The following is a 14,081-nucleotide window of genomic DNA, read 5'->3' on the forward strand; positions in this document are numbered from 1 at the left end:
ACACACACACACACACACACACACACACACACACACACACACACACACACACACACACACACACACACACGTGTGTACTTTAAAAAAGTTTCATCAGTGGGTGAAAAGAAATTATTTAACTAAAAAAATGAAGTAAAACATAATTTAATTGTTCGTTTTTCTTTAACATAGCGATGACTCGTTGTGTAAACCTTCAGACTTACTAGGCTTGCATTTTTTTTGTAAGTACTGTGTAATCAGTTTCATATTCCCTTTTGTTCCTGTTTATGTAACAAACGCAAATGCATTCGTTGGTTCTGAAGCTACGATAGTACGTCAACAGTGTTCTACAGTAACTACAAAAGGGTGTGTGAGCGGTGCTTCTGTCAGACACGCTCAGCTGTAGGATGTCACTCGGTTCTGTTTAAAAACATCAGTTCAGACCTGAAACCTCCAAAAAAAGATAAAAGAGAACTAGTGAGACTAACTTTTGATTTTGGAGGTGAGAGCAGAACGGATGTGCCAGGCAATTTTGCACCTGCTGATCTTGATGACACTCAGCTGTCACTCTTTGGCTGAAAATGAGACAAATGTCACCTGTCCAGAACACCAAAGGGCTTTCGGGGGCTCTTGCTTTGAATTTGTGGGTATCCGGCGCTCTTTCTTTAGCGCTCAAGCTTGGTGTGAGGGGAATGGAGGACACCTTGCTTTTATCCCTGACGAGGACACCCAGTACTTCCTCGAGAGACACATGGACACTAAGGAAGACTTTTGGTTTGGTGTGGCACCATCTGCTGAAGGTAAGAAGTCACACTTGTTTTTATTGTTAGTGGATATTTCCCAGCAGACCTCTAACTGATGACTTTAAATCAAACATTAACAACAAAACGTTTGCATGGACGAACTGTGCATCAGTTCCAAAACTAAACGACCAAAGACGCCTTTTTCTTACTGCACTGATAATGCTCTCTTCTCCTGTGGTTAGAAAATCAATCAGAAAATCAATTCTGTATCTCGGATGGTGGAGAATGCTCAGATTAAACACGGCACAATACAAAGAGCTAGGAAATCAGCAGTCTGACAAATTATGGTAAATTTGTTCCCACTGAGATTTTCACAGCATAGAGAGAAATGGCTTCATATAACACACTGATTGAGAATTCTGCACAAAGTAAAAATATAAAGTACACTTAAAAAAAAACCAACTTACACCCACCAGGTTAGTAGTTGGAGTCAACTTGGACCGCAGTTTATAATAATAAACTTTTTGTAAGCCCCAAATGGTAACAGAAACTGAATGAGCTCTGCTCTAGATGCATTATTGATGCGTGCATGTTCATCAGTGGGCTTTTTGGCTTTTTTGCATCATCAGGTCATCTCTCTTGGCTCGATGGTTCACCCGTCACATATTCAAAGTGGGTGAGCAGTCCAGAGCCTGGAGCAGCTTGTGGCTACGTCCTGAGAAACTCGGGCTTTCACTGGGAGGCCAGAAACAACTGCAGCAAAAACCGGAGTTTTATTTGCCAGTTTGGTAAGTATTCTGACGAAGACTGTGTTGCACACTGAATCACTCCATACGAAGAATTACTTTTACACTGCCTTGTAATCTTTTCAGAGTCTGGGAGAACCATTGTGTGTGAGGGTCGTAACACCACTCTGCAGTGTGGTTCGGGTCAGGTGTTGATGATAGACGGTGGCTTCTACGGTCGTAAGAGTATTCATTACTGTCGATCCAAGTTCCCTCCACCAGCATCCCCACAACATGAGTGCGGCTGGGCGGACGCTGTAGAATCAATTACAGGTAAAACACGGTCAAATGGCGTCTGAGTGCAGCAACTACAGAGATAACTTCATCATTATTTCATTGTTGATCTTGTAATTCTAATTTATGTGCGAGCGGTCTAATCTGCACAGTGATCATAGCGTCATAATGGTCCCTCTCATTAAACCTGCTGAACTCGGGTAAGAAAACAAACACTGGCGCCTTATAAAAGGTTCTGCATGAATGAAAACTGTGGTGAAATTCTATCCACGTAGAAGCCTTATCTCTTACATCACAAAGAACACACTGTCTCACTGGAGCCCCTTCTTTGTAAAGATAATTGCCCATCGGGACATTTACGTAAGAACGCAAACAATAATGGCTTAAAAGCTTAATTGTCAGTAAAGATACATAGATGATTTCCATCTATCAGAGTAAATATTGACTTTTGAATTTAACTGATGACTGAAGCAGGCGGCCGTTTGTCATCGTTTAACGTTGATTCCATTTCATCCTGTTCGGGCACTGGGAGGACTTTTCAGCACGCATTGTGGTTTGGAGCGCATTCACCTTTTTAAACTGCACATCCAATCTATAGCATCTTTAGTGACGTACAAAATCATTAAACACATACAATAAAAAGCACATTTCTACATATGGATTAGTACCAGGCACTGTCCCACCTTTTATCTACTATGCTGCGGATGTGCCTCAGCTAAAATGACTGACTAACTGCAGACCACCATTCAAAGTATCAGTTTGGAATATTCATGGCTTTCACTCAACTGCAAACAAAAGCCTTTTATCAGGCTTTACTGGCTATTTTTACAGCATAATTTCTACATCCATAAGTCTGGTAAGCCTTCTGGTATTCCTTGTCAAAATTAGAACAACCAGAAACAACCAGATATGGTCCAATCAAATCATCTTTTTAAAACAGGCTATCTGTAAAACTTTAGTTCAATTTAATTCAATTTAGTTTTATTCCTATAGTACCAAATCACAATAACAATCACCTCAAACTGTTTTATATTGTCAGATAAATGTATACAGCAAAAACCTCAACAATCACATGAGCCCCAGTGAGGAAGCACTTGGTAACAGTGGGAAGGAAAAACTGACGCAAGCAGTTTGGGGTGAGAGGAAAGAGGCAGGACAAAGACACACAGTGGAAGAGAGCCAGAGATTAATAATAATAACAACTAATGATTAAATGCAGTGAGGTGTATAAACACATAGTGAATGAGAAAGGTGACTGAAGAAGAAACACCCAGTGCATCATGGGAGTCCCCCAGCAGCCTACGTCTATTGCAGCATAACTAAGGGAGGATTCAGGGTCACCTGGTCCAGCCCTAACTATATGCTTTAGCAAAAAGGAAAGTTTGAAGCCTAATCTTGAAAGTAGAGATAGTGTCTGTCTCCTGAATCCAAACTGGAAGCTGGTTCCACAGAAGAGGGGCCTGAAAACTGAAGGCTCTGCCTCCCATTCTACTTTTAAATACTCTAGGAACAAGAAGTAGGCCTGCAGAGCGAGAGCGAAGTGCTCTAATAGGGTGATATGGTACTACAAGGTCATTACGATAAGATGGGGCCTGAAAATTCAATTCCTCGTATGTGAAGAGCAGGATTTAAAAACCCTTTAGTCTTTGTCTTGATGCACGCTCAATCATCCAGGTAAGTAAATTCCAAAAGTTGATTCTGTTCATCTGGATGTAACATTTTGAGTGACGAGAAACTTCTCATCACTCATCCAAGTGACTTCTTCAGTCTCGGCTGACTGCAGGTTTCCAACCCTATAAACAGTACATTTACACAGTGACTGAAACCAGCACCACTGAATGAACCTTCAAGGATCTGGTGAGTAACGTAGTGTACGCTGTTAAGTGCCAGGAGGATTGCCAGGATTTATACATCTGGGAAACCAAACAACCTCTGGTGAAGCGGTTGGCACAACACAGAAGAGCTACCTCGTCAGGCCAGGACTCTGCAGCCTATTTACACCTACGCCAGTGGACACTCTCTCAATGATGAGGATGTAACATCCTGGACAGGGAGGAGCGCTGGTTTGAGCGCAGAGTCAAGGAGGCCATTTACGTGAAAAGGGAAAGACCATCTCTGAATCGAGGAGGGGGCCTAAGGGTACATCTGTCACCGTCTTACAATGCTGTGATTGCAGCCATTCCCCAACTCTCTGTGAATGGGACTCATGGCCATGGATCAATGATCTTTGATCAGTAGTTGCTGATCAATGGTCATGACAATTTGCATATTAATGATCAAGAAACTGACCTCACAGCCCATTGTTCATTCAGTGGTGCTAGTTTCAGTTATTGTACAAATGTACTGTTTATAATGTTGGAAACTTGCAGTCAGCTGAGACTGAAGAAGTCACCTGGGCGAGTGACGTTTCCCCCGCTGAAAACGCTACGTCCAGATAAACAGAATCAACGTTTTAGGCCATCGATCTTTGCTAAAGCCAAATAGTAGATGTGTACACGGCAAAAAAGATACTGGCTATATTCTTGTTTCTTGTTGTTATATTGGCATAACTAACATTTGCAGTAAATGGACACACATTTGGCAGTTTTCGATGATTTTAAATTGGCCCTCAGCGTGAATGTGAGCATGTCTCTCTGTGTTAGTCCTGATACAGACTGTCAGGGTACCCTGTCTTTTGCCCTGAGACAGCACCCCTTTAACCTTGAATTGGACAATGGATGGATGGATAATTATGATTAAAAAATGTTACATGAACACAGCATAAACACATCAGTGCTGCTGTTTCTCTTGCAGCCCAGTCACTGCATTAAAACGTTGATATTGTTCATTTCTACAAACCATAAGTATAATCTCAAGTTTATCACAACTCTTTTCATATTTTTTAGCGTCTCAAGATTATGAAGCCCCTCTCTGTGCGTGAGGTTGAAGGGATTTATTTGCCTTTGATTTTGGTAGCTAAGAAGCATATTGTCGTCAAAGCATGAACTAAGATATGAACAGATGCAAAACGTTTCACACTGCTGAAACCACTGGAGCGTACATGTGTGTGTGTGCGTGTGACAGTGTGTGCTAGCAGCAGCTAATCATATTCTTCTGTGATTCCCAGCTCGTTGCCACGGCCGACAGGTCTGCCAGATCGCTGAAGTTGCAAACTCCTTTGCTGACCCTTGTCCTCAGCTGAAGAGCTACCTGTCTGTGGACTATCACTGCAAAGACGGTAGGTCACGGTTCTGTGCTCAGGTTAATTTCATTTTTTTTTTCTCTAAAGTGGAATCACACTTTCTAAATCCATGAAGGGCAGCGTGTGTCTGTTCTTTTCTATCCCATCTGTTTAATTTTCCCACTTAGAGTACTACACAGAGTAGTTAGGAGCCAGTAAAGTGTTAGAATAAGATTAACTATAGCTGATGATGCTTGATGCAGGCGTTAGAACCCCAATTAAAATGCTGCCAATCTAGCTCTCAAAACAGTGCCAATAAATTTCTCTCACACTCTGTGGCTTATTTCACTTCTGGTGAGTGTGAAGATAAAAATATGGCTCACAAAGATTTGAAGTTCTCCCACTTGTTTAACCAAGGAGAATTATTAAAACAGCATTATTTACCTCAAATAGCACAAAGGCAGTTTCAGAAATAAAACACTTTACTTCATAGTAGGAAGATTAACATAACTTTATCATTTCATGGAGGTCTGAGTTTGTCTCCATCGGTAGCGACGTCTCGCCTGGCAGATCCCGATGTACTAATGACAACTGAAGAAGTGAAAGAAAAAAAAGGGGGGAGGGTGGGGCACGAAAATGAGAACGAACATCTTGTAGAACTGGGGGGTCATATATAGATAAGACCCAGAAGGGGTGTGTTTGGAGCCTTGGTCCCGCTCCTGAAATTCAGATAAATTATCTCCAATTGTTTCCAAATTTTTGATGAGCAATTTAAAGTTTCACTCAGAGACAGGAGCACAGTCTCTTCTCATCACTCTCATACTTTACTGGAGTTCTTGGACAGAACAGATGGATTGTTAATGTTAATAGCAACGTAAAAAGGAAAAGGACTAGCTGTACTGAGGGTTTTTATTTATTTATTTGGCAGCAGCAGCTGTTCAGGTAAATGTCAAACAAATAATCCAAGCTTCACATTGAAATTCATTTTATATGTTTCACTGACAAGTTATATTATAGGTCAAACTATCAGACACGGTCTGCTTCTACAGTGACCCTTATCTCAACATCGGTAGATTCAAAACGGAAAGATTCCTCAGAGACGTCGGGCCATTTTGACACGATAGCATCACGCAGCTGCTGCAGCTGCACATCTGTGATGTGAACATGTTGTTCACCACATCTAAAAGGTGCTCCTGTGGATTGAGATCTGGTGACGTGGAGGTCCTGGGAGTGCAGTGAACTCGTTGTCATCCTCAGGACACAAGCTTGAGCTGATCTGAGCTTTGTGGCATAGTGTGTTAACCTGCTGGAAGCCACTAGCAGTAGATGATACGCTGTGGTTACAACAGGATGGTCACCAGTGATTCTCCGGTAGGCCTTGGCATTTAAAGGATGCTCAGTTGGTACCAAGGGGCCCAAAGTATGATAAGAAAATATCCCCCACAGCATTACCTGAACTGCTGACTCCATCATTTCATGTTGTTTGCACCAAATTCTGATCCTAACATCTGAATGTCACAGCAGAAATTGAGACCTATCAGACCAGACAGTGTTTTTCCAACGATGAGCCTGTGCAAACTCTAGGCTCAGTCACGTTACCTGTACCTGACAGGAATGGCTTATACCAGGGGTGTCACAGATAAGGCTGGAGGGCCAGAATTGGCCGGGCAAAGATGACAATCTGTCCTGCTGGAAGGCTTTAGGAAATGTGACAGAGTACATAGATTTTGAACTCTTGGCTGTGTTGTCATAATTTTTCTGATAAAGACTGAACTCCCATTGGCAAATACAACACCCAAACGATTAAATAACAAAAAGGTTCCAGTTTTCCCACTATCTACTTTAGAAAGTTGAAACTTAACCAGCCTACTGGCATCTTTGAAATAAAGTCAAACTGGGAGATTTGTGCCCCAGCAAGATCTGGAGAAGCTCACAGGTCTTTAATTCGTGTAGAGTTTAGTACTGGAGTGCTGTTTTTGGAAACACTATGAGACAGCTACAGTTAGCTCAAAATGCGACTGAACTCCAATTCTCAGCTCCCTGCATTTTTAATTTAAAGTAATTTCGGTTGTTTATAAATCATTAAATGGCACGGACCCCAGAAATATATATATGACCAGTCCCATTAAAAGTACAAACCAATCTATAGTTGACAACAAAGGCTGCATTTCCAGTTTATTTCTTTGGGCTGTTTTCTTATTTTTTTGCTCAGATCACATTAAAATCAGATCATGCTCCTGCATTGAATAACCTCTATGGTATCTGTGCTTCTATCTGTTGAGATCATGCGCTTGTCTATTTTTTGCTCGCTGGGCTACAAGCGCTTTGTAATATTTCTGGTCATCCTCCCACACCACAGGGCTCGCACTGTCAGTTAATCCCACCGCTGTGGTTCTTGGTGACGTCAGAATCCACGTGAAGTGGCTTTTACATTCACCCCTGACAAACTTTAGCTGCAGAGTGAACACAGGAGATGGCCATGTAATTAATTTGAACAATCCAAAAGGGTGAGTATCAACATTAATAATCTTTAGGTTTTTTCAGCCATGAGTTTAAAGAACATTTTCTGCATTATTTTCCACATGAGGTTAGTTATTTTTGTGTAGGTGTCAAAGTTTTGTTTTTGCCTTCTATCCTGCTTTCTTGTTACTAAGTTTTGCACATCCTTGATTCCTTTCCTTGGCATCCTCTCAGTGCACTTAGTCCATCGTACCTGAGACACGAGCAGAGGAGATGAGGATGAAACAGGCGGAGCAAGGAGTCAGTGCAACGGGCACTTAACATACTGAGACAGTTGCTCCAGGCTGCTATTTAAAAGCAATGACAATAAATTTATGCGGCACAGCTGCTTCCTCTGCAAAGCAGTTATTTCTTCTTCGATATGGAAAAAAAACCCTCATTTTTTGTGTAGACTCCCAGTTTGAGGATAGTTTGTATGTTACAGAGGTGTAGCACTCCTCATTCACGCATCACGGCAGGAAAAAACAAGTTTTGCAATATACAACTGTAGCTCCTCGGACAAGCCTCCTCTTCTGCTCAACAATGTGAGAGAGCCTTCAATAAACTAATCAGACTGATTTCCAAGTCACAGGCGGAAGGATAGGCTGAAATAGGCTCCACCCTGATTTGGACAAACGGAGGAAAATGAATGGAGGGATGACAGATGAGACAAAGATGCACAAAGTAGAGAAATTAAAAATTTCCCCATCACTCCTAACACTGTGTCAAAATCACCTGCCAATTGTCTTCAGTCCATCTGGCGGGGGAATTCACCAGATGGACTGATTAATCCAATCAATCTACTCTGTTTCCAGTTTCCAGCTCGCCAACACCCAGCTCACCTCCTGTGATTCCCAAATGCATCCCACTGGCTTTTTGTGCTTTTACATACTACATTTGTGTGGGTGGGTGTGTGGGACTGTCATATAGAAATGAACATCTGTTAGATTCAAGCTCATTCGTAATCAGTTAATCAGTGGTGATTAAATCTGTATTTCCTGTTTTTGGAGGGCACAGTTTCAGTTTTGAATCCTGGTGTCTGTGGCGACAGTCACTGCTGTACTGGTAGTAATGCCTTTTACGTCAGCCGGCAGTAATTTGTTTACCAGAGCTGACAAGGCGCACAGCAACAGAAACATTACAGCATCTAGAAGTAGGATGCAGCCTAGGAACCATGCCAGAGAAGGTTTTGACGCTTCAGCTATAAAAGGCTCAGCACTTAGAAGAAGCAATGCAGTCTACAAAATAAATAAAAAATCAGTCAACAGTTGAGCGTGTCATGAGCCTGCGTCAGCATTGTTTGTGTAATTGGTCTCACTGCTCTGACATGTGACAACATGAGCTTGGTGAAAGTTTAACAAAGTTCACTATGAAAGTGTGAACCACAACAATCCATTATATCTTTAGCTGGATCTGCTACATCTGTTCACCACACAATCATCACCTGTATCATAGTGAATGTGCAACTTATTTCATCCTTATGTTGAATTTAACCATGAAATGTAATGATACAAACAGCCACACCGCACTTCAGTTGGACCATGCTGCTATCAAAGTCATTTGTACAAAAGCTGGAGGAAAGTTGTGTACCATCTCCATCAGCGTTATAAGTTAGCTGAATCTGTAAACAGGTCACATATTGATAATCTGCAAGATGTCTTATTTTGCAAGGAAAGGGATGTTTTAAAAATTTAATGTTTTTATTTATAAATGTTTTTTGAATGCCAAATGGAAATTAATAAGCGAGCCACTAGACTGCATACCTGTTTTTAACTGCAGCCACTTTCAGTAAAGGTACTGGGAATAAATGCAGGAATGATCAGCAGATGTAAGTTCAGTTATTTTTGAAGAACTGCATTATTCACCCAATTTCTCCCATTTAAATCGCCAAAAAAAACCCTAAAAACTTTATTAGACGTTCTGTGTGTAATGTCCAGAAAACCATTATGATATACTCACAGGCATTAGGTAAACTTTAATTTAATTTATTTAGGACAGTGCATGTTAATGAACATAAATGTAAAATAAATTACATGAATGTAAACATGCCAGATTATAGCCAAGGGCTAATTTCCATCTGTTGTCCATAAAACATTAAAAGTACTCACACATACACACCGTTCTATTCCCAAATAAAATATTAAAACTATGCAACTTATACATGATCACACACTTGATTTGTCCATAACCAGTTTTTAACCTGTGCCTTAAACAAGTTGAATGTCGAGCATTCTCTAAAGGATTGAGGACTTCTATGTTATATCCTTGCGCTTCTTTGCAGGAAAGCACTTGATTAACGATCACAAGATTGAACGTCTCTGTCAATTTACCCCAAGGAGACTGCGCAAAAATAATAAAAACATTCTACTGTAAGACTCCACAGGTCTCAGGCCACATGCTAACGTTCATAACATTAAAATTCATGACAGAATAATTCGAAGAAGCATGGCTGGCTTTGAAGGGCTGCCAGGAGAAATCATCTTGTCTCTAAAAGAACATGGCAGCACGGAGTATGTTTGTGCAAACTGCAAAATTTCAGAAACAATGTTCTTTGACCAGATGAGACCAAATTGGAGATGTTTGGCTACAATGCACCGCCACCCATTTGGTAGAGCCCAAACATATATCAGCATGTCAGGACCTCACACCTCCTACCAGCTGTCAAGCAAAGTGTTGGAAGGCTGATGATTTGGGCTTGTTTTGCACCCATGGGATCTGGGCACTTTGTACTCAGCGAGTAGCTGGTGAGTCGCTCCAGTCTGCAGGTAACTGTGGCGATCTGCAAGCAATCCATGGCAACCTCGAGAAGATTTTTAGTGCATCACCCTTTTTCTGACAGATTTTGACTACCAGCAAACTCACCCTGGAGTCAGGAATAGAGATCTTCCTGGAGGGACCACTGGTTCAGTGTTGTTGTTCAGTTGTGAACAAGCACATGCAACATCTTTTGAATTTGTACTTACAACTAAAGTACCAAAGTCTTTCAGTGATAGCAGACAACATTTTGTTAAAGACTTAAGAGTCAGGAAGATTTCATTTTTATGACACATTACACCATTACACTGGGATTAAAAACCATTTGATGCTAATGGCTGTTTGTTTAATTTGATTTTGATGCACTTAATGGTTGTGTGGCATATCTGAAATAGTGTTGCTCAAACAAACACGCTGATTCCTGTTTTTGAATTTGCTCAGGTTGGAGAGCAGTGTGGTGCACAAATACACTCATCCAAGTGCCTTTATTGTGGCAGCTGAATGCACTTGCAGTGAAATGCACATTACTGCTCAGAAAATAATTACGATTCAAGAGCCTGTTGCAGAGATCGGTGTTATCAAGTGCTATGCTGGAAACCTGTCTTTTTATGAAACCAACTGCAAAGCCCTGTATGGAGAAGCCTTTCATATTCAAATGGAAGTAAAAGCAGGTAGGTACCGAAGTGAACCTAATATCAAATAATTCAGTTGAAATTTTGATATCTCTACATAACAGCATCGGCTTTAGTTTGAGCATATATTTGTTTTTTTCCCGAAATCATCTTTGACTTTTACTGTCACTTAAGTTTTATTTGTTTTCTATTCTTTAGGTACGAATGTGACCTACAGAATCGAAGCTGATGAAAAGCCGTTGTCCGGTTTATCTGTGGTCAGAGGAACTGAACCCCAGAACGTCACAGTGACATCAGAAATAGTGACGCAGCTCGGGTCTGGCTGCCACCATCTGACACTTTATGCGTCTAACACCGTCACATTCCTTGAAGTGTCCAAAGACCTGCAGGTACAGAAAATCAAACTAATAGTCTTCTTTTAGTACAACAGTAACAAAAATAATGATGTATCATCCCCAGGTTTCTGTTGAGCATGGTGATCATATGAATAAAGAATTTGAGTACTGATTGAAAAATTAGACTGTTTAAAATTCTTAATTAAATTTAACCTTTAATTATAAAACTTCTTTCAGATAATTAGGGAAATATCTGGGAAGACAAGAACATCTCTCTCAATTAAATTCACAATTATTTCCTTTTATCTTTTTTTTTCATACCAACTATGAATTTAAAAGTCTGCACTTTCATCCTGTCCCCATTAAGGTAATCAGTCATTTTAAGTCAAGGAACATAGTGTAAAAATGTGCCTTTGATCTAAGTTTAATCAAAATTAAACCACAAGGTCTGATGTCACTCAGCTGCCAGCTAACCTCCATAAACAGCAAGCTCAGCTCACCTGCTCTTCTTTGCATGGCACAAAAACTCTGGAAATATATTGGAAGTTTTTGTTACGGCCGAGAGGGCCAGGCGGTGAGTGTGGACTCAAATGCAGACACAGAGGGAGGCAAAACTGGAGTGAATACAGTGCTTTATTTACAGTGCGTAGTTTAATTACAGAGCAGGAAATAATGTAGGCTATGGACTGTGAAGGCTAAGAGGCCAGACTATGGAACATGGAGCTCAGACTGTGCGCTATGACTAAATGGTAAATGGCCTGTATTTGTACAGCGCTTTACTAGTCCCTAAGGACCCCAAAGCGCTTTACACGTCCAGTCATCCACACATTCACACACTAGACTAGATGCTAGATTTCGTGACCAGATCCTGGGGAGGGAAAAGGGGCAGCGGCCTGGGTGGAGGTACGCAGAGTCACTATAACAAGAAGAGACAGGCAGTCAGTGGCAGTCTAGTGAATGTCAGTCGGTGGATTCAACTATGATGGTTATGGCTTACACGTAGCAGGTGAAAGTGGCATGCAAGAGGTCCAAGGAGGGTCTGGAATACACTTATAGCAACAGGCCTGGCAGGGAGGCAGGCAGGCGAAGTGCCACGATTGAGGGGGTTACAACCAGATATCAGGAAACCAGCATCCAGACAGAGATAGGTGCAGTTCAGTTTGAGAAGCACAACGCCCAGGCAGGTAGTGAGTTAGCTGTAGATCTGGCAGGGGTCTGTTGTGAGCGCTGGTCTTATATGCTGGTGACTTGATTGGAATCAGGTGTGAAGGCTGATTGGAGTCTCCGCCTGAACGTGGAGCCCAGCAGAGTGGAAAAACCCCGCACTCACCCAGACCATGACAGTTTTATTCTTCTCATAGACAGTCACAATTTAGTATGTCAAGATTTTTCTTTATCAGACAATTTCTTACTGAATTAAAATGCTTTGTAGAGTATTTTTAATGTATCTTTAATGTATTTTCATAGTAAACACTAATTGCCAGATTAATGTGTTATCAGATTAACGTGTTATCTGCTTCTGTTATCTGATTAATGTGTTCCTCTGCTTTGTAATTCTGCTTATCCCACAGGTGTGTGTTCTGGAGAAAATAGTTGGACTTCAGGCCTCTGTGTTGACAGCGGGCGATGAATGTTTAGATTCCCCATTTATTACTTTTGATATTTCCCTTGTACGAGGAGAGCCTGTGATGCTCTTGTTTTCTCTTTCTGGAAACAATGGCTTGTTCACTGAAACCAGACAAATGAATACCAGAAAGGAAATGTTTGAAACTGAAAACCCAATTCAAGGTGAGCTTTAAAATGTAAATGGTAAATGGACTGCTTCTTAAGTAGTGCATTTTACCCCTCAGCCATAAAAGGCTAATTGAAGGTATTGTTGTCGTTCTGCCAGGTGGGCGGGCATGATGAATACCAAAGATTGTGAATGTGATAACTCAAGAACAAAGCAACATAGGACGTTCAAATTGATATCATAGGTGTATCTACTAAAAGTCTCAGACGCTCGGTGACCTCAACCTCAGGGTCAAAGATCAAGTTCTCCAAAAATCTTGTGAATGATAATCTACGAATAAGGCGATATAGTATTTTGAAATTGATAACACAGGTATTCCATAGTGTTAATGCATCTCATTTTCTACTCTGCCTAAGCACTCTAAGTGCTTTGCACAACTTACTTACAACTTACAATTTATGTTCATACACATTCACTCACATTGATGGATGCATTGGGTTGGTATGATGCAGACTGGAGCTGCCAGGGATCAAACCACCAACCTTCTAATTAGGACTGTAGATGACCTGCTCTACCTCCTGAGCTACAGCCACCCGAATTTGATGTCAGTCAAAATGTCTGAAACATGAATATTTACAGATTCTACTGCTGATTCATTGATTTTTTCCGTGTGTTTTTCTACAGGTTCTATAGAAGCAAAACTCAGAGTTTGGAACATCTTCTCCTCTCTTGAAGTGGTGCTGAATATATCTGCTTCTTGTGATAAAGATTTAGGCTTTAAACCCAGCGATCAAAATGACATTTTGTTTGGAATGAACAACAGACGGGTAATTACAGAAGTCCATCCAATTTATAGTTGTGTAGTTGTACTTCTAATGTAACTGTACAAAATAATATTTTAAGTAAATATTAACCCTCATCCTCACCTTTGTTCTACCTTACCTGACATTTATAAATGCTTGTGTTTTCAGAGAAAGAAGCATGTTAGAGTTGGCAGAGCTCTACTGACACTCACAGCTAACCGTTCAGCTACAATAACTCAAAGAGATGGAGGGGAAGGAGACTGCGGAAACGATGACTGTGGAAAAGGCAACTGCAAAAAAGGGGGAGGAGACTGTTGCAAAGGCGACTGTGGAAAAGGCGACTGCGAAAAAGGGGGAGGAAACTGTTGCAAAGGCGACTGCGGAAAAGGGGGAGAAGACTGTTGCAAAGGCGACTGCGGAAAAGG

At 41.1% G+C, this 14,081-nt stretch overlaps 1 protein-coding gene across 1 annotated transcript; it reads left to right on the forward strand.

The window, feature by feature from the left end:
* Nucleotides 1-371: 371 nt before the first annotated feature.
* LOC121814698 (polycystic kidney disease protein 1-like 2) lies at nt 372-14,076 on the forward strand (the record flags this gene model as incomplete). The annotated part of the gene is made up of 10 exons (XM_042221805.1): nt 372-779; nt 1,352-1,510; nt 1,595-1,780; nt 4,848-4,958; nt 7,261-7,408; nt 10,596-10,825; nt 10,985-11,175; nt 12,693-12,909; nt 13,538-13,680; nt 13,825-14,076. Coding segments are annotated over exons 1-10 (1,920 nt in total), but the record flags the coding sequence as incomplete, so codon positions are not given.
* Between the last annotated feature and the right edge of the window lie 5 nt (nt 14,077-14,081).

Source organism: Haplochromis burtoni, unplaced genomic scaffold (genome assembly GCF_018398535.1).
Source record: "Haplochromis burtoni strain Fernald_Lab_line unplaced genomic scaffold, NCSU_Asbu1 Contig_74, whole genome shotgun sequence".
NCBI classification, from domain to species: domain Eukaryota; kingdom Metazoa; phylum Chordata; class Actinopteri; order Cichliformes; family Cichlidae; genus Haplochromis; species Haplochromis burtoni.